The sequence below is a fragment of the Watersipora subatra genome, unplaced genomic scaffold (genome assembly GCF_963576615.1).
Source record: "Watersipora subatra unplaced genomic scaffold, tzWatSuba1.1 SCAFFOLD_107, whole genome shotgun sequence".
Lineage (NCBI taxonomy): Eukaryota > Metazoa > Bryozoa > Gymnolaemata > Cheilostomatida > Watersiporidae > Watersipora > Watersipora subatra.
The window spans coordinates 77344-95966 of NW_027045334.1; the positions used below are offsets into that span (position 1 = coordinate 77344).

Here is an 18623-nt window from a genome sequence, read left to right on the forward strand (position 1 = left end):
CAAGGACGGCTTTTTAACTCGAAATTTGAAGGTACAGTTGGAACTATCAAGCTGTCAATATTTGGGACCTCTCTCAAGCTGCTATTGTGAACTCTCAATAGAACATTGATTGGTAAACGAATCAAATCCGTTGCATTTACTTGTACATTCATGTATCCGGTTACATAAGTGTGTTTGTATGTGCATGCATGTTGGTGGGAGTTTGGTGTGTGCAAGCGTGTTTGCGCATGACTGCTATGCGTGACCGTATGTCTGACTATGTGTGTGTGCAAGTGTGTGTTCGTTTAATCGCCCAAGTGTGTTTCTGTGTGTGTCTCTGCGTGTGAGTTTGTGTATTTCTGTGCACAGCCGTGTCTGTACATTTTTCTATGCTTGTGTATCTGAGTTTGGGTGTGTTTGCGCGTGTGTGTGTGTGTGTTTGTGTGTCGCTGTCCGTGTCTGTGTGTATGCCTTTGCACGTTTATGGCAGGTGTCTGTTCTGAGCAAGTATATGAATGTATTTGTCCGTCTCTGTGTCTGCGTGACTATTATTAGAGTTACCATCAAAGCTCTGGAAACATTTTTCCAAATGGTGCAATATCACGAGATTTAATATGGGGAACTTTATTCAATCACGCCAAGCTGTTTTAATCTGTCAAGAGGTTACCGCGCACTTTAAAAACAAGTTTTATACGTGCAAGTAAAAGATACATTTAACACTATTTAATGTGTGTTTGAAGACCTGTGTGTGTGCATGCGTGTATGCATGTGTGTCCACGTGTGTGTGTGTGTGTGTGTGTGTGTGCGCGCCTGTATGTGTATGAGTTTTGTTTGTATGTGTGAACATGCATGTGTGTGTCTATGCAAGTCTGCGCATCTGTCCTCGTGCTATGCATATGTGTCTTCACAGTTGTTAGCATTCTTTTGGATGTGTGTCTGTCCGTGTCTGCATGACTGTCATCAGAATTATCATTATTTTTCTTAAAACTTTGCTCCAAATGTTGCAGGTACGCCAAGGTGAATTTTGTTCATTAACAACAAGAATTTCAAAGTGTGTCAAGAGGTTACTATAATCTTCAAGGACGGCTTCTCACTCGAAGGTTGAAGGTACAGTTGGAACTATCAAACTGTTCCTATTTTGGACCGTTATCAAGCTGTCACAGTGAACTCTCAAAAGAACATTTGGCGATTGATAAACGAATCAAATCCGATGCATTTAGTGGTACATACATGTATCTGGTTACATAAGCGCGTGTGTATGTGCATGCGTGTTGGTGAGAGTTTGGTGTGTGCAAGTGTGTTTGCGCAAGACTGCGTGTGTGTGACTGTATGTGTGTGCGGCTATGCGTGCGTGCAAGTGTGTCTGTTTGATCGCCTGAGTGTGTTTCTGTGTGGGTCTCTGCATGTGAGTTTGTGTATTTCTGTGCACAGCTGTGTCTGTACATCTTTGTATGTTTGTGTATCTGGGTTTGGGTGTGTTTGCACGCGTGTGTGTGTGTCGCTGTCTGTGTCTGTGTGTATGTCTTTGCGCGTTCATGTCTGTGTCTGTTCTGAGCAAGTATATGAATGTATTTGTCCGTCTCTGTGTCTGCGTGGCTATTATTAGAATTACCATCAATGTTCTGCAAACATTTTTTCAAATGGCGCAATATCGCGAGGTTTAATGTGGGGAACTTTATTCTATCACGCCAAGCTGTTTTAATCTGTCAAGAAGTTACAGTGCACTTTATAAACAAGTTTTATACCTGAAAGTAAAACATACATTTAAAACCATTTAATGTGTGTTTGCATACACGTATGTGTGCGTGTGTGTGTGTGCATGTGTGTATACATGTGTGTATCCATGTGTTTCTATGCGTGTGTGTGTGTGCGCCTGGATGTGTATGCGTTTTGTTTGTATGTGTGAACACCTATGCGTGTGTCTATGCAAGTCTGCGCACCTGTCCTCGTGCTATGTGTATGTGTCTTCGCAGTTGTTAGCAGGTTTTTGAATGTGTGTCTGTCTGTGTCTGGGTGACTGTCATCGGAATTATCATTATTTTTTTTCAAAATTTGCTCCAAATGTTGCAGGTACGCCAAGGTGAATTTTGTTCAATAACAACAAGATTTTCAAGTTTGTCAAGATGTTACCATAATCTTCAAGGACGGCCTTTCAACTCGAAGGTTGAAGGTACAGTTGGAACTATCAAACTGTCACTATTTGGGACCGTTATCAAGCTGCTACGGTGAACTATCAATAGAACATTTGGCGATTGATAAACGAATCAAATCCGATGCATTTAGTGGTACATACATGTATCCTGTTACATAAGTGTGTTTGTTTGTGCATGCATGTTGGTGGGAGTTTGGTGTGTGCAAGCGTGTTTGCGCATGACTGTGTGTGCGTGACCGTATGTGAGTCTGACTATGTGTGTGTGCAAGTGTGTGTCTGTTTAATCGCCCAAGTGTGTTTCTGTGTGTGTCTCTGCGTGTGAGCTTGTGTATTTCTGTGCACAGCTGTGTCTGTACATCTTTGTATGTTTGTGTATCTGAGTTTGGGTGTGCACGCGTGTGTGTGTGTCGCTGTCCGTGTCTGTATGTATGCCTTTGCACGTTTATGTCTGTGTCTGTTCTGAGCAAGTATATAAATGTATTTGTCCGTCTCTGTGTCTGCGTGACTATTATTAGAGTTACCATCAAAGCTCTGCAAACATTTTTCCAAATGCGGCAATTTCGCGAGATTTAATGTGGGGAACTTTATTCAATCACGCGAAGCTGTTTTAATCTGTCAAGAGGTTACCGTGCACTTTAAAAACAAGTTTTATACCCGCAAGTAAAAGATACATTTAACACTATTTAATGTGTGTTTGAATACCTGTGTGTGTGTGTGTGTGCGTGTGTGTATGCATGTGCGTCCACGTGTGGGTGTGTGCGCGCTTGTATGTGTATGCGTTTTGTTTGTATGTGTGAACATGCATGTGTGTGTCTATGCAAGTCTGCGCATCTGTCCTCGTGCTATGTGTATGTGTCTTTGGAGTTGTTAGCATTCTTTTGGATGTGTGTCTGTCCGAGTCTGCGTGACTGTCATCGGAATTATCATTATTTTTCTTCAAACTTTGCTTCAAATGTTGTAGTGTGCAAGTCTAGATTACTTTTATTGATCGCTTACTAGCATCATATTTTGACATATATAACAGCTGCTATAACATATATAACAGCTGCTATAACATATATAACAGCTGCTATAACATATATAACAACTGCTAATACATATATAACAACTGCTATAACATATATAACAACTGCTATAACATATATGACAGCTGCTTTCAGTTTAAAGATGCAACCGTTTAAAGGTCAAGGCCAAGATTACCCGTATAGATACTATTCTACCCAGTATCTATACTAGGTAGAATAGCACCCATATAGATACCGGTACAATTCTACCCATATATGTATAGATACCGGTACTATTCTACCCATATACGTATATACACTGGTAACTATTCTATCCATATACGTATATACACTGGTGCTATTCTACCCATATGAATACTGGTCGAAAGTATTGCTAAGACCTTCATATGCTCATCAGGACTTGATATAATCAGCTGGTTTTTATCATTTCTAATTCTTGTAGAGTCTGACCATCTTCAAGAAGACCTGGCAGAGCTGACAGGAGAGATTTCACTTAAACAAAGAATGATTGAAGAACTCGAAAGGAGCCAGCGACAACTGCAAACAATTCGTCAGCATTACGAGGATGAAATGCTCAACTTGCAGGACCAAATAATGGCTGTTGAACGAGAACGAGACCAGGTCCTAAGCAGCTTAGGTAACCTCCTGTTATAGCTAGTATATGTTAGATCAGCTGTTATAGCTAGTATATGTTAGATCAGCTGTTAATAGTTAATCAGCTAGCTCTTAACAAGTTATAAAGTTCAGTCCATACAGTGCTATGGCTTTGGTGTAATAATCTGTCATTTAGATAGTAATTGGTATGCGTTTGATAATCTTAACGTGTAGCTAGCTTTGCAACCAGCTAATTCGTAACCGGACAGCAGTTACCAGGATAGCAAATACAAATGAAATAAACTGTTATGTGAGTTCCGTTTTCAGGCAGCAAGAAGCAGCAGTCGGAGGAGCGGGTGCGCAAAGTTAAAATGGACTTTGAGAAACGGCTGGATACCATGCAACAGGAGCTCAATAAGGTAAATACTGCCAAGAAGGAGCACGCCAAAATGATGAAGAACCAAGTTGTCTACGACCGGCGCATCAGGGACCTCAGTACTGAACTGAATGAGATGAAGAAGATAAAGGTAGGCTTGCTGACCGATACAAAAGCTGTGTTAGTTAATCCTACAAAGAGAGAAATCACCGCTATATTTATATCTGTGTTAGTTAATCCTACACAGAGAGATATCACCACTATATTTATATGTGTTAGTTAATCCTACACTCTGAGATATCACCACTATATTTATATCTGTGTTAGTTAATCCTACACACAGATATCACCACTATTTTTATATGTGCTAGTTAATCCTACACATAGAGATATCACCACTATATTTATATGTGCTAATTAATCCTACACAGAGATATCACCACTATATTTATATGTGTTAGTTAATCCTACACAGAGAGATATCATGACTATATTTATATGTGCTAGTTAATCCTACACTGAGATATCACCACTATATTTATATGTGTTAGTTAATCCTACACAGAGAGATATCACCACTATATTTATATGTGCTAGTTAATCCTACACAGAGATATCACCACTATATTTATATGTGTTAGTTAATCCTACACAGAGATATCACCACTATATTTATAAGTGTTAGTTAATCCTACACAGAAAGATATCACCACTATATTTATATGTGCTAGTTAATCCTACACAGGGTTATCACCACTATATTTATATGCGTTAGTTAATCCTACACAGAGATATCACCACTATATTTATACGTGTTAGTTAATCCTACACAGAGAGACATCACCACTATATTTATATATGTGTTAGTTAATCCTACACACAGAGATATCACCACTATATTTATATCTGTGTTAGTTAATCCTACACACAGATATCACTACTATATTTATATGTGTTAGTTAATCCTACACAGAGAGATATCACCACTATATTTATATGTGTTAGTTAATCCTACACAAAGAGATAGCACCACTATATTTATATGTGCTAGTTAATCCTACACAGAGAGATATCACCACTATATTTATATATGTGCTAGTTAATCCTACACAGAGAGATATCACCACTATATTTATATGTGCTAGTTAATCCTACACAGAGAGATATCACCACTATATTTATATGTGCTAGTTAATCCTACACAGAGAGATATCACCACTATATTTATATATGTGTTAGTTAATCCTACACAGAGAGATATCACCACTATATTTATATGTGCTAGTTAATCCTACACAAAGAGATATCACCACTATATATATTTATGTCTTACTTAATCCTACACAGAGAGACATCACTACTATATTTATATCTGTGTTAGTCAGGGAAAAGTTTGAATGGGAAATAATTGTTTGGCGTATGAGTTTTTTGGGATCTTCGTAATGTGTTGACTATTGCACCACCACATGATCTTGGTTTTGGAGATCTCGACAACTATGGTGATGCTATTGCAGGTGCGACTGATGGCACAGATGAAGACGGAGTCAGAGAAGAATAAGATTAGTGACCAACGAAAGAATAAGGAGCTGCTACAGCTGGAAAAAGAGACGCGGCAACGAGACAATCAGGTGCGCACGTTGGAGTTGCAAAACATACAGGAAGATGCCATACTCAAGGTTGGTCTTTAACAACACTCAAATGTTGGTCTCTAAGTTTTCAAAGGGTGCCTTCATTATTTACGGGACGAATATAACAGTCTACTGATGTTTTAATTAATTCTGTCGTAAAAAGTAGGTGGCTTGGGATAGCCATCGACATTTCATGTATCCTTGACATATAAATCATTTTTATTTTATCCTAGCCTTTGCATAAGTCAGCGTATTGTGTTGCCAGCGCAAGCACGAAGAGGTCAGTCAGTTGAGGAAAAGACAAAGAGACTCGTCCGCCTCTTCTAGGGTGATGGCCAAAAATAGGGCAAACCTCTCCCATAAAAATTCATCTGGCAAAACTTCATCGTGCTCTGCTTCTAGGCACAAGTCAGCAGCTCTTCTCTTCTCTCCCAAGGTAAATGTTTGCATCGTCTTTTTTAACCTCTTGGTCCTAATCAATCTGCCAAATTTGCTTCAGAATGATTTTCATTTCTGGACAGTATTCTGGTAGCGAATATTAGTTACTGAAGAACAACTTATAGCTGGGCCATAGCACTAACCTGGTCGTAACTTATAGCTGAGATAAAACTAGACAATGTTAAATGAGCAATTGCAGAGTAGATAACTGCTTGTTGCTCAGACGGCGATTTACTATTTGCCTTTTGTTGATACGTCTAGCGCATGTTATCTCATGTCACCTCATGTTATCTCACGGCACCTCATGTTATCTCATGTCACCTCATGTTATCTCATGGCACCTCATGTTATCTCATGTCACCTCTTATATCAAAGTTTCTCACAACCTGTTGTTATAATCTCAACTTACTAGTGACTTTTTCTTCTGATTACAGCTAAACCTATAGTAATATAAAATAATCTGCCACTTAAATTGGAAGAGTATTTTTTGTGTATGGCATGTTTCTTATATAAACACATTTTATGTTGTCTTGTCCTCTGTGCTAATGGACACTATGTTTTACTTGATTACTCTAACTCAGGTGGCGAAAAGCAAGTGGGACAAGCTTGAGCGGTACGTTACATCCGTTGTTGTGCGGAAACAGACAATCGCCAACATGGAAGCTGAGATGGATCTTCACATTAGCAAGCGAGAACAGCTCAGCAAGAAGATAGATGCGTACAGTAAAAGGCTGGACACTGCCATTAGGAGAAATGAGGTCGGACACATGTATAGTCATTACTCTTAGGCTCTTAAAACGGGCAAACTTCTTAGCTGACGCATGGCATAAACATCTGCTGCGACTACACAGATCGAGACTACTGAATAACTAGTTATGTTTTACAAGTATCAACCTAGGTCAAGTAAAGATCAAAACATCTATTGGATGTTGTCATTACCCTTATTGGAACATGATTGTATTAATTATATATATATATATATATATATATATATATATATATATATATAGTAGATATGGGTAAACCATAGTTTATCATTGCACTAATGTTTGTACAGCTATTTACACTTGTGTTTTCTTAAGAAAAAGATCCATCAACTTATAATCTAAAATCGTCCAACTACAACTTGAAGTCAGGCTAATGAATTGTATCAAACTGCAAGTAAAACTTAGGTCTTTAAAATATTTAATCTAACATATCCTGAAATGTTATGCAAGCAGTTCCAATTTACACCAGTGTTCATCACATATCTTTTACAGCAAGTAATAGCCTTTTTCATATATAAATACTTGTTGGTCATCGTTGTCACTAGTTCAAAGCAACTTTCAAATAAAATCGGTTTACTGTGAAAATGAACAAATTGGTGTCATGATTATGTTAATCAGGGATCAACACTTTTAACCAATCACAAATACATCAGTTTCTTCTATTACTACACAGCCATCAGGGGTGTGTGGTGTTTTTGCAAATAATAATTTTGCCAGCGTAAATAGCCAATGCCTTATTCCTTGTGTTTCTCTGATGTTTTCTGTTCTGTTGAACAGAAAACTCTCTACAGACTCTTATTTGATAATTGCTGGCATAGTCATTACATTGCATAGAGTAATCAGTAATGTCACGGTTACACTATATTGCGCTGCAATTTTGTTGATGATATGTTCAACTCATCTTCATAGCTGCTAAAGTCTGGTTTCCATATCGATTGCGAGACTCCGGCGGTAACTTGCGCAGCAAAACGCTTGCGACGTCAGGATCGGCAGCTTCTGTTCACATCTAAAGCTGCATTGGTAAACATAATCGCATAATCACATAAAATGTTTGCTCGCCACGCCATTTTGATAATGGTGACCTTCACCTGTACAGTGCATTTCAGGAAGGTTTTGCTTGCGGCTATTTGCGAAATTTGAACAGCGCTAAACTCTTGTGTTGACAGCCGGCAACTACCGGTGGTACTCGGCGGTACCCGGCGTGTAGGCTCACATTTCACCGCCATAGCCTGCGGTGCTGTTGCCGGTGCTTTGCGGCATATATGAGAACCACGCGTAAGGTAGTTGTTGTGTAACTCCTATTCATTTGCAGACGACTGTCGCCATGGACCGAGAAGATCAGCTGGAGACGATGAGCACCAATATGACATACATTCAGAGTAACGTTTCTGAGTGCCAAAACAATATCATGCAGATGGAAGAGGAGGCGAAGGTTTGTTCATTTGCTTTTGCTATGCGTCTGCTTAGGCTTGTAGTGACTACTGCTAGCATTTACTAACTTTGCATTGCTTCCTGTCTAAGCATTTACTAACCTCGCATTGCTTCCTGTCCAAGCATTTACTAACCTCGCATTGCTTCCTGTCTAAGCATTTACTAACCTCGCATTGCTTCCTGTCTAAGCATTTACTAACCTTGCATTGCTTCCTGTCTAAGCATTTACTAATCTCGCATTGCTTTCTGTCTAAGCATTTACTAACCTCGCATTGCTTCCTGTCTAAGCATTTACTAATCTCACATTGCTTTCTGTCTAAGCATTTAGTAATCTCGCATTGCTTCCTGTCTAAGCATTTACCTAATATATTTCATCAGTGTGTTGTATGTTTAGTAATTATTCATTGCTTTATTTATCCTTTTTAATGTTACAGCGGGCTTAGCTAGCAATTCCCATTCATCGGCCCGTTCCCATAGATGGCTATACTCGAATTTACGTAAGCGCATGTAAATCAGTAAAGTTATCTTCTACAGTTATGCAGCAACATTTGACTTTGTTAATTCAGAATCTATAATCTTTCACCTTTATTTGACATCCACAATGAGTTCATCTCCTATCGACTGGAAACATTTTCTCAATAATTCACTAGAAGCAGTTCATGTTATGTTTAAAACGCTGCCCCTCTAACAACCTTTAAACCTCATCGTACGACTTGCATGCCCTTTCATACCTATCTTGTCTCTCATATAAAATATTATTATAAGCCAAGATAATCTTTTCACCTGTCGTTATTCACTAGAAGAAATGACACTTTTATTCCTATATCAATAATTTTATTATGGCTCAAATTCTTCTCATAGATTCAAGAAACAGTTAACCTGTTATATATTCTTATAGAATGAACCCCTGCTGTTTTTTTCTTGAGTCCTTTTTCATTAGTTTTTATCAGTTAACAGTACGACAAAACAAGTTACATTTACATATTGCGATAGCTCTTTGGTTTGAGCATCAAATTTGGTCATTGCTTTTGCAATCACAACGCAACTCGAAGAACTGGTTGTTATATTGCTTGTAATGATGTCTCTGAACCATATTACAAAATGTGCTCATTACACATACTACCTTACTTGTTAGGATGAGACTAGCTTGACAAAAGCTTTGGATGTCTCCTCTGTTGATGAAAGCAAGTATCTGTTGGAGCACCTTCTCTCTCTCGCTCTCACTCAGGGCTTTGCTTGTACTCAGAAAGAATCTCAATTCAAGGAGTTGACTGCTCGCTACGATAAAATGCAGATGGATTCCAGGTTACGGGATCAGCTTTTAGACCAGGTTTTGCAGGATTCCGGGATAACTATACAGTCGCAACAAGAATGTAAGCCGGCCAAATATTCTAAACACTCTACGTTTACTACCATAGTGTTAAGGATTATCAAAGAGAATGTGAAATGTCTTGCAGATGGTTGTAGTTATAAGCGGTGTTACCTTCTCTTGTGTTAAAATCTACCTGTAGTTATAAGCTGTGGTTCACCTTCTCTTGTGTTAAGATCTACCTGTAGTTATAAGCTGTGGTTCACCTTCTCTTGTGTTAAGATCTACCTGTAGTTATAAGCTGTGTTACCTTCTCTTGTGTTAAAATCTACCTGTAGTTATAAGCTGTGGTTCACCTTCTCTTGTGTTAAGATCTACCTGTAGTTATAAGCTGTGGTACCTTCTCTTGTGTTAAGATCTACGTGTAGTTATAAGATGTGTTACCCTCTCTTGTGTTAAAATCTACCTGTAGTTATAAGCTGTGGTCCAACTTCTCTTGTGTTAAGATCTACCTGTAGTTATAAGCTGTGGTACCTTCTCTTGTGTTAAGATCTTCTCTTGTGTTAAGGTTAATGTGATTGTTTCTATTTGCATCAGTTTACTGGACATTTAATCTTTTTCGAAATTTTTTTAAAGCACTAGTGCAATAAAATGACTATTAAAATACATGACTGCGGACATTGCATTAATTCATGTTTGTGAATGCAAGTAAAATTTTATAGGGTGAGCTCCAGCAAATCTATCTATGACAGCTACAAGTTCACATACACAGTAAATAGTATTTATAGTAAATAGCTACTATCAGTTTTAGTAGCTTTTAGCTCTCTGTATGACAGACCTTAACTCACTCTGTATGACAGGCCTTAACTCGCTCTGTATGACAGGCCTTAACTCACTCTGTATGACCGGCCTTAACTTACTCTGTATGACAGGCTTTAACTTACTCTGTATGACAGGCTTTAACTTGATGGCAAATGGCAGATGGCAAATTATGTCTCCTGCTGAAGCAACACCTTCTAGATTTAGTTGAAAGTAAAAAAAGATCAACCTTCGAGTATCCAGAAATTTATTAAACAACCAAGATAAAATAGAAATGCTATCAGGGTAAGAAAGTGTGTGTTAAAACTCATTGACAATTTTGAAGTTTGCTTGAAATTGGGTATATATTTTTAAATCTTCAAATTTTCCTCCATTAATTCATAAAAATTTAAAACCCAAAACTGATGAAAAGAGAATTATTTGCTAATCAATAAAGGCATTATTTTGGGATTCGTCATGCTCAGTTTAAAAGCACAGGCTCATATGAGCATCTATTTATGCATTGCCGCATACTAGTGTCATGGTAGCATACTTGTGTTATGTCAGCATACCTTTGTCATGGCAGCATACTAGTGTCATGGCAGCATACTAGTGTCATGGCAGCATACTAGTGTCATGGCAAATACGTGTGTCATGGCAGCATACTAGTGTCATCACAGCATATTTGTACCATTGTCGCATACTACTGTCACTAGCAGGAACTATTTTCATGACCAGGCATTTGCAGATGTATAAAAAGAAATTGTGTGTTAATAAAAGGGTGACAATTCTGTAACTGGTATAGGCTTAAATTTTAGTATAAAAAAGTTCATGAAAGGGTCTCTCCAAATTTAAATATTCCATTTCGCACTATGAGCTATAATGATTCTCTGGCTCTGCAGGCTGAATTTTATTCTGCTATTTTAATTTCAGCAGAGATAAATCACAGTTGACCACTTCTGAAATAAAAGACGTGCGGTTGACACCCCCATCCTCGCCATCGCTGAGCAGGAGACGCCAGCCACTCCAGGACTCTGACAGTACTAATGTATTCATGAGGCTCACCAACACACAAACTGGCGGCACACAAATAAAAAGGCGCAGAGCTTTGGCATTGTCAGCAGCTGTGACAAAGTAATGAGGGCCAAATTTTCAAGTTTAACCCGTTGAACTACTTACGTAATTGTCTTCATGTGTTGACTAACAAATTATGAGCTGGATTTGCATGTATGTGAGTCTATACAGCCTAATACTAACTTACTGTGATACCTCCAACATCATTAAAATCATTCAAAAACAAATATCAACCGAGCATGGAAAAAACATTTCATAATCACGATGATGAACAGTCGCGTGTTTCTAGAGCATTGCTGACTGAGTACTGCTGCAAAAAGTCTCAGACTGAACAAACAGTTGCCCTAATGCCATTCCCCTAAAGATATACTATTCGGCTCACATTGGACTAAATAGGAATATTGCATCTCTTAGAAATTAGAAACTCAGGCTAGAATTAGTGTTGTTAGTCTCAAATAGCAAGAATTAACAAAGAGTGCGCACCAAATCGCAGAGTGGTTTGTTATAACAGATGCGTTTCACTGCCTTGAAGGGGCCAACTCAATTTTGGCGTTATCAGCTCTTAGATAAAAGCCCAATGCGTAAACCTTTTGAATGGCCCTACAATACGTTTTCTGTAGTCTATGATTTTTACCATGCGACAATGTATTGTAAACAACCTCGCTACATCATGTGTCTGGTACACTTGTCTATACACAATCTAGGCAACTAGTTGGGCAATTGACCTTATGACCTTGTGTATCTTGACTAGAGAGGTGATACTAGCCATGGCATCCTAGGAGTAACTTGTAACTAAGCAAGTGCTTACAAATGTTTGCTTTTCAAACAACACGAGTGATTAGCCAGATGAGCAAACAATAGGCATTCGTAGTCCATAGTAGTCCCATTGTATAACGACTTGGAGAGGTTTATTTATGACGATAATATTGAGCGATGCTGCTCCAAAGTACTCCTATTGTAGCGCGTTGCTTCATGAGCCTCTATTTTGATTGCTATGAGTTGGCAAATCGCTACTCTTTCAACTAGCCCCACTTTTTGCCTTTGGTGTTCTAGTAGCACACCAAACCACGGACTGCAGCACCTCTTCTTTACAAGAAAATAATAATTTTAGGAATCGTTATGATTTTAATGTTAGTTTTTCTAGGCTAAGCGATGCACTCTTTGATATAGTAAAATGGCTAGAGAGCATTAAATTAGCATTAGACTAACTACACGATATGCAAGTAAAATAATTATATGTTGAAAGCATAATTTTTATTCCCCATAAGCCTTTAAAACGATTGACGTAAAAAATTTCACTAATAGAACATTGGGGTGAAGATATTTTCGAGTCATCTTTATACCTGCAGTAGATCATTTATAGGAGGTATGATTGGTTTCTGTCTAAGAGCTATGTATGTGTAACCTTATCAAATTGTAATAGCGATGTTGTTACTAGAAGCTCAGCAACATTGTTACTTAAATTTACATGTTTTCATTTTGGTGGGTCTCTTGCAGGTGACAAATTCCAACCAGAGTCTCATATGTGTAAAGAAGGCAGTTGGTCACACAAAGGCTGTACTATCTATATGTGCCGCCGACAATCTTTTGGTTTCTGGCAGTAAAGGTAAGTGTCAACTTGACTCTAATCTAACGCACTAACATATTTTAATACCTCATAATTGACCTGCGTTTCCTTTTGTCTCGCAGACTTGACGTGCAAAGTGTGGGACATGTCAATTGGTTCAGAAGTTTTGTGTCTTGGTGGCCACCCTAACTATGTCTCCAAAGTTCGATATTGCGAGGTCAACTGGCTTGTCTACACTGTCTCCAATTCATTTGTCAAAATGTGGGACATGTATAACAGTGATCAGGTAAGCCTAGCTCGACTCATACTTACTCGCTTTCAGATGCAATTACATTTATATGGCTACTTGTTACCTTCTCTACCACACATACAGTCAAACTGTCCAACATAAGATATTACAGTTAGTTCCTATCGTAAAGGTTAGTTCCTCTCATAACGGTTAGTTCCTATCGTAACGGTTAGTTCCTATCGTAAAGGTTAGTTCCTATCATAACGGTTAGTTCCTATCGTAACGGTTAGTTCCTATCGTAACGGTTAGTTCCTATCCTTGCGGTTAGTTCTTATGATAACGGTTAGTTCCTATCCTTACGGTTAGTTCCTATCAAAACGGTTAATTCCTATCCTTACGGTTAGTTCCTATCCTTACGGTTAGTGCCTATCATAACGGTTAGTTCCTATCGTTACGGTTAGTTCCTATCATAACGATTTGTTGCTATCGTAATGGTTAGTTCCTATCGTAACGGTTAGTTCTTAGCGTAACGGTTAGTTCCTATCCTTGCGGTTAGTTCTTATGATAACGGTTAGTTCCTATCCTTACGGTTAGTTCCTACTATATATATATATATATATATATATATATATATATATATATATATATATATATATATAGTAGATATGGGTAAACCTTAGTTTATCATTGCACTAATGTTTGTACAGATATTTACACTTGTGTTTTCTTAAGAAAAAGATCCATCAACTTATAATCTAAAATCGTCCAACTACAACTTGAAGTCAGGCTGATGAATTGTATCAAACTGCAAGTAAAACTTAGGTCTTCAAAATATTTAATCTAACATATCCTGAAATGTTATGCAAGCAGTTCCAATTTACACCAGTGTTCATCACATATCTTTTACAGCAAGTAACACCCTTTTTCATATATAAATACTTGTTGGTCATCGTTGTCACTAGTTCAAAGCAACTTTCAAATAAAATCGGTTTACTGTGAAAATGAACAAATTGGTGTCATGATTATGTTAATCAAGGATAAACACTTTTAACCAATCACAAATACATCAGTTTCTTCTATTACTACACAGCCATCAGGGGTGTGTGGTGTCTTTGCAAATAATAATTTTGCCAGCGTAAATAGCCATTGCCTTATTCCTTGTGTTTCTCTGATGTTTTCTGTTCTGTTGAACAGAAAACTCCCTACAGACTCTTATTTGATAATTGCTGGCATAGTCATTACATTGCATAGAGTAATCAGTAATGTCACGGTTACACTATATTGCGCTGCAATTTTGTTGATATGTTCAACTCATCTTCATAGCTGCTAAAGTCTGGTTTCCATATCGATTGCGAGTCTTCGGCGGTAACTTGCGCAGCAAAACGCTTGCGACGTTAGGATCGGCAGCTTCTGTTCACATCTAAAGCTGCATTGCTAAACATAATCGCATAATCACATAAAATGTTCGCTCCCCACGCACTTTTGATAATGTGACCTTCACCTGTACAGTGCATTTCAGGAAGGTTTTGCTTGCGGCTATTTGCGAAATTTGAACAGCGCTAAACTTTTGTGTTGTGCCGGCAACTACCGGCGGTACTCGGCGGTACCCGGCGTGTAGGCTCACATTTCACCGCCATAGCCTGCGGTGCTGTTGCCGGTGCTTTGCGGCATATATGAGAACCACGCTTAAGGTAGTTGTTGTGTAACTCCTATTCATTTGCAGAGGACTGTCACCATGGACCGAGAAGATCAGCTGGAGTTGATGAGCACCAATATGACATACATTCAGAGTAACGTGTCTGAGTGCCAAAACAATATCATGCAGATGGAAGAGGAGGCGAAGGTTTGTTCATTTGCTTTTGCTATGCGTCTGCTTAGGCTTGTAGTGACTACTGCTAGCATTTACTAACTTTGCATTGCTTCCTGTCTAAGCATTTACTAACCTCACATTGCTTCCTGTCTAAGCATTTACTAACCTCGCATTGCTTCCTGTCTAAGCATTTACTAACCTCGCATTGCTTTTTGTCTAAGCATTTACTAACCTCGCATTGCTTCCTGTCTAAGCATTTACTAGCCTCGCATTGCTTCCTGTCTAAGCATTTACTAACCTTGCATTGCTTCCTGTCTAAGCATTTACTAATCTCGCATTGCTTTTTGTCTAAGCATTTACTAACCTCGCATTGCTTCCTGTCTAAGCATTTACTAATCTCGCATTGCTTCCTGTCTAAGCATTTAGTAATCTCGCATTGCTTTCTGTCTAAGCATTTACTAACCTCGCATTGCTTCCTGTCTAAGCATTTACTAACCTTGCATTGCTTCCTGTCTAAGCATTTACTAATCTCGCATTGCTTTCTGTCTAAGCATTTACTAACCTCGCATTGCTTCCTGTCTAAGCATTTACTAATCTCACATTGCTTCCTGTCTAAGCATTTAGTAATCTCGCATTGCTTCCTGTCTAAGCATTTACCTAATATATTTCATCAGTGTTTAGTATGTTTGGTGTTTAGTATGTGTTTGTATGTTTAGTAATTATTCATTGCTTTATTTATCCTTTTTAATGTTACAGCGGGCTTAGCTAACAACTCCCATTTATCGGCCCGTTCCCATAGATGGCTATACTCGAATTTACGTAAGCGCATGTAAATCAGTAAAGTTATCTTCTACAGTCATGCAGCAACATTTGATTTTGTTAATTCAGAATCTATAATCTTTCACCTTTATTTGACATCCACAATGAGTTCATCTCCTATCGACTGGAAACATTTTCTCAATAATTCACTAGAAGCAGTTCATGTTATGTTTAAAACGCTACCCCTCTAACAACCTCTAAACCTCATCGTACGACTTGCATGCCCTTTCATATCTATCTTGTCTCTTATATAAAATATTATTATAAGCCAAGATAATCTTTTCACCTGTCGTTATTCACTAGAAGAAATGACACTTTTATTCCTATATCAATAATTTTATTATGGCTCAAATTCTTCTCATAGATTCAAGAAACAGTTAACATGTTATATATTCTTATAGAATGAACCCCTGCTGTTTTTTTCTTGAGTCCTTTTTCATTAGTTTTTATCAGTTTATATTACGACAAAACAAGTTACATTTACATATTGCGATAGCTCTTTGGTTTGAGCATCAAATTTGGTCATTGCTTTTGCAATCACAACGCAACTCGAAGAACTGGTTGTTATATTGCTTGTAATGATGTCTCTGAACCATATTACAAAATGTGCTCATTACACATACTACCTTACTTGTTAGGATGAGACTAGTTTGACAAAAGCTTTGGATGTCTCCTCTGTTGATGAAAGCAAGTATCTGTTGGAGCACCTTCTCTCACTCGCTCTCACTCAGGGCTTTGCTTGTACTCAGAAAGAATCTCGATTCAAGGAGTTGACTGCTCGCTACGATAAAATGCAGATGGATTCCAGGTTACGGGATCAGCTTTTAGACCAGGTTTTGCAGGATTCCGGGATAACTATACAGTCGCAACAAGAATGTAAGCCGGCCAAATATTCTAAACACTCTACGTTTACTACCATGGTGTTAAGGATTATCAAAGAGAATGTGAAATGTCTTGCAGATGGTTGTAGTTATAAGCTGTGTTACCTTCTCTTGTGTTAAGATCTACCTGTAGTTATAAGCTGTGGTACCTTCTCTTGTGTTAAGATCTACCTGTAGTTATAAGCTGTGTTACCTTCTCTTGTGTTAAAATCTACCTGTAGTTATAAGCTGTGGTTCACCTTCTCTTGTGTTAAGATCTACCTGTAGTTATAAGCTGTGGTACCTTCTCTTGTGTTAAGATCTACCTGTAGTTATAAGATGTGTTACCTTCTCTTGTGTTAAGATCTACCTGTAGTTATAAGCTATGGTACCTTCTCTTGTGTTAAGATCTTCTCTTGTGTTAAGGTTAATGTGATTGTTTCTATTTGCATCAGTTTACTGGACATTTAATCTTTTTCGAAATTTTTTTAAAGCACTAGTGCAATAAAATGACTATTAAAATACATGACTACGGACATTGCATTAATTCATGTTTGTGAATGCAAGTAAAATTTTATAGGGTGAGCTCCAGCAAATCTATCAATGACAGCTACAAGTTCACATACACAGTAAATAGTATTTATAGTAAATAGCTACTATCAGTTTTAGTAGCTTTTAGCTCTCTGTATGACAGGCCTTAACTCACTCTGTATGACAGGCCTTAACTCACTCTGTATGACAGGCCTTAACTTACTCTGTATGACAGGCTTTAACTTACTCTGTATGACAGGCTTTAACTTACTCTGTATGACAGGCTTTAACTTGCTCCGTATGACAGGCTTTAACTTACTCTGTATGACAGGCCTTAACTCACTCTGTATGACAGGCTTTAACTTACTCTGTATGATAGGCCTTAACTTACTCTGTATGACAGGCCTTAACTCACTCTGTATGACAGGCCTTAACTTACTCTGTATGACAGGCTTTAACTTACTCTGTATGACAGGCTTTAACTTACTCTGTATGACAGGCCTTAACTCACTCTGTATGACAGGCTTTAACTCACTCTGTATGACAGGCCTTAACTTACTCTGTATGACAGGCTTTAACTCACTCTGTATGACAGGCCTTAACTCACTCTGTATGACAGGCTTTAACTTACTCTGTATGACAGGCCTTAACTTACTCTGTATGACAGGCCTTAACTCACTCTGTATGACAGGCCTTAACTTACTCTGTATGACAGGCTTTAACTCACTCTGTATGACAGGCTTTAACTCACTCTGTATGACAGGCCTTAACTTACTCTGTATGACAGGCTTTAACTTACTCTGTATGACAGGCTATAACTTACTCTGTATGACAGCCCTTAACTTGCTCCGTATGACAGGCCTTAACTTACTCCATATGACAGGCTTTAACTCGCTCCGTATGACAGGCCTTAACTTACTCCGTATGACAGGCTTTAACTTACTCTGTATGACAGGCCTTAACTTACTCTGTATGACAGGCCTTAACTTACTCTGTATGACAGCCCTTAACTTGCTCCGTATGACAGGCTTTAACTTACTCTGTATGACAGCCTTTAACTTACTCTGTATGACAGGCCTTAACTTACTCTGTATGACAGGCCTTAACTTGCTCCGTATGACCGGCCTTAACCTACTTTTTCTGCCTGCGGAGATCTAGAACGGTATAGCAGTGGCACTAGTGGTGATAGTTCTGTGCAAACACTTCCTACTGAAATGGATAACAATTCCGTTTCTT

General features: G+C 38.3%; 1 protein-coding gene across 1 annotated transcript; it reads left to right on the forward strand.

Annotated features, from left to right (window-relative positions):
* Nucleotides 1–3649: 3649 nt before the first annotated feature.
* LOC137410183 (kinesin-like protein KIF21A) lies at nt 3650–16867 on the forward strand. The gene is made up of 12 exons (XM_068095766.1): nt 3650–3793; nt 4078–4277; nt 5641–5802; nt 6020–6190; nt 6774–6950; nt 8272–8391; nt 9526–9763; nt 11431–11631; nt 13069–13177; nt 13261–13424; nt 15091–15210; nt 16635–16867. Exons 1-8 carry the CDS (start codon nt 3661–3663, stop codon nt 11448–11450), a joined length of 1221 nt encoding a protein of 406 aa, XP_067951867.1. The 5' UTR covers nt 3650–3660; the 3' UTR covers nt 11451–11631; nt 13069–13177; nt 13261–13424; nt 15091–15210; nt 16635–16867.
* Nucleotides 16868–18623: the final 1756 nt, after the last annotated feature.

Bases quoted from the DNA above. Each gene is read 5' to 3' on its own strand.
- LOC137410183 (XM_068095766.1), top strand. From the start codon at position 3,661: ATGATTGAAGAACTCGAAAGGAGCCAGCGACAACTGCAAACAATTCGT. The intron at 3,794-4,077 runs GTAACCTCCTGT...TTCCGTTTTCAG, and splicing joins CCAGGTCCTAAGCAGCTTAG to GCAGCAAGAAGCAGCAGTCG. The intron at 4,278-5,640 runs GTAGGCTTGCTG...ATGCTATTGCAG, and splicing joins ATGAGATGAAGAAGATAAAG to GTGCGACTGATGGCACAGAT.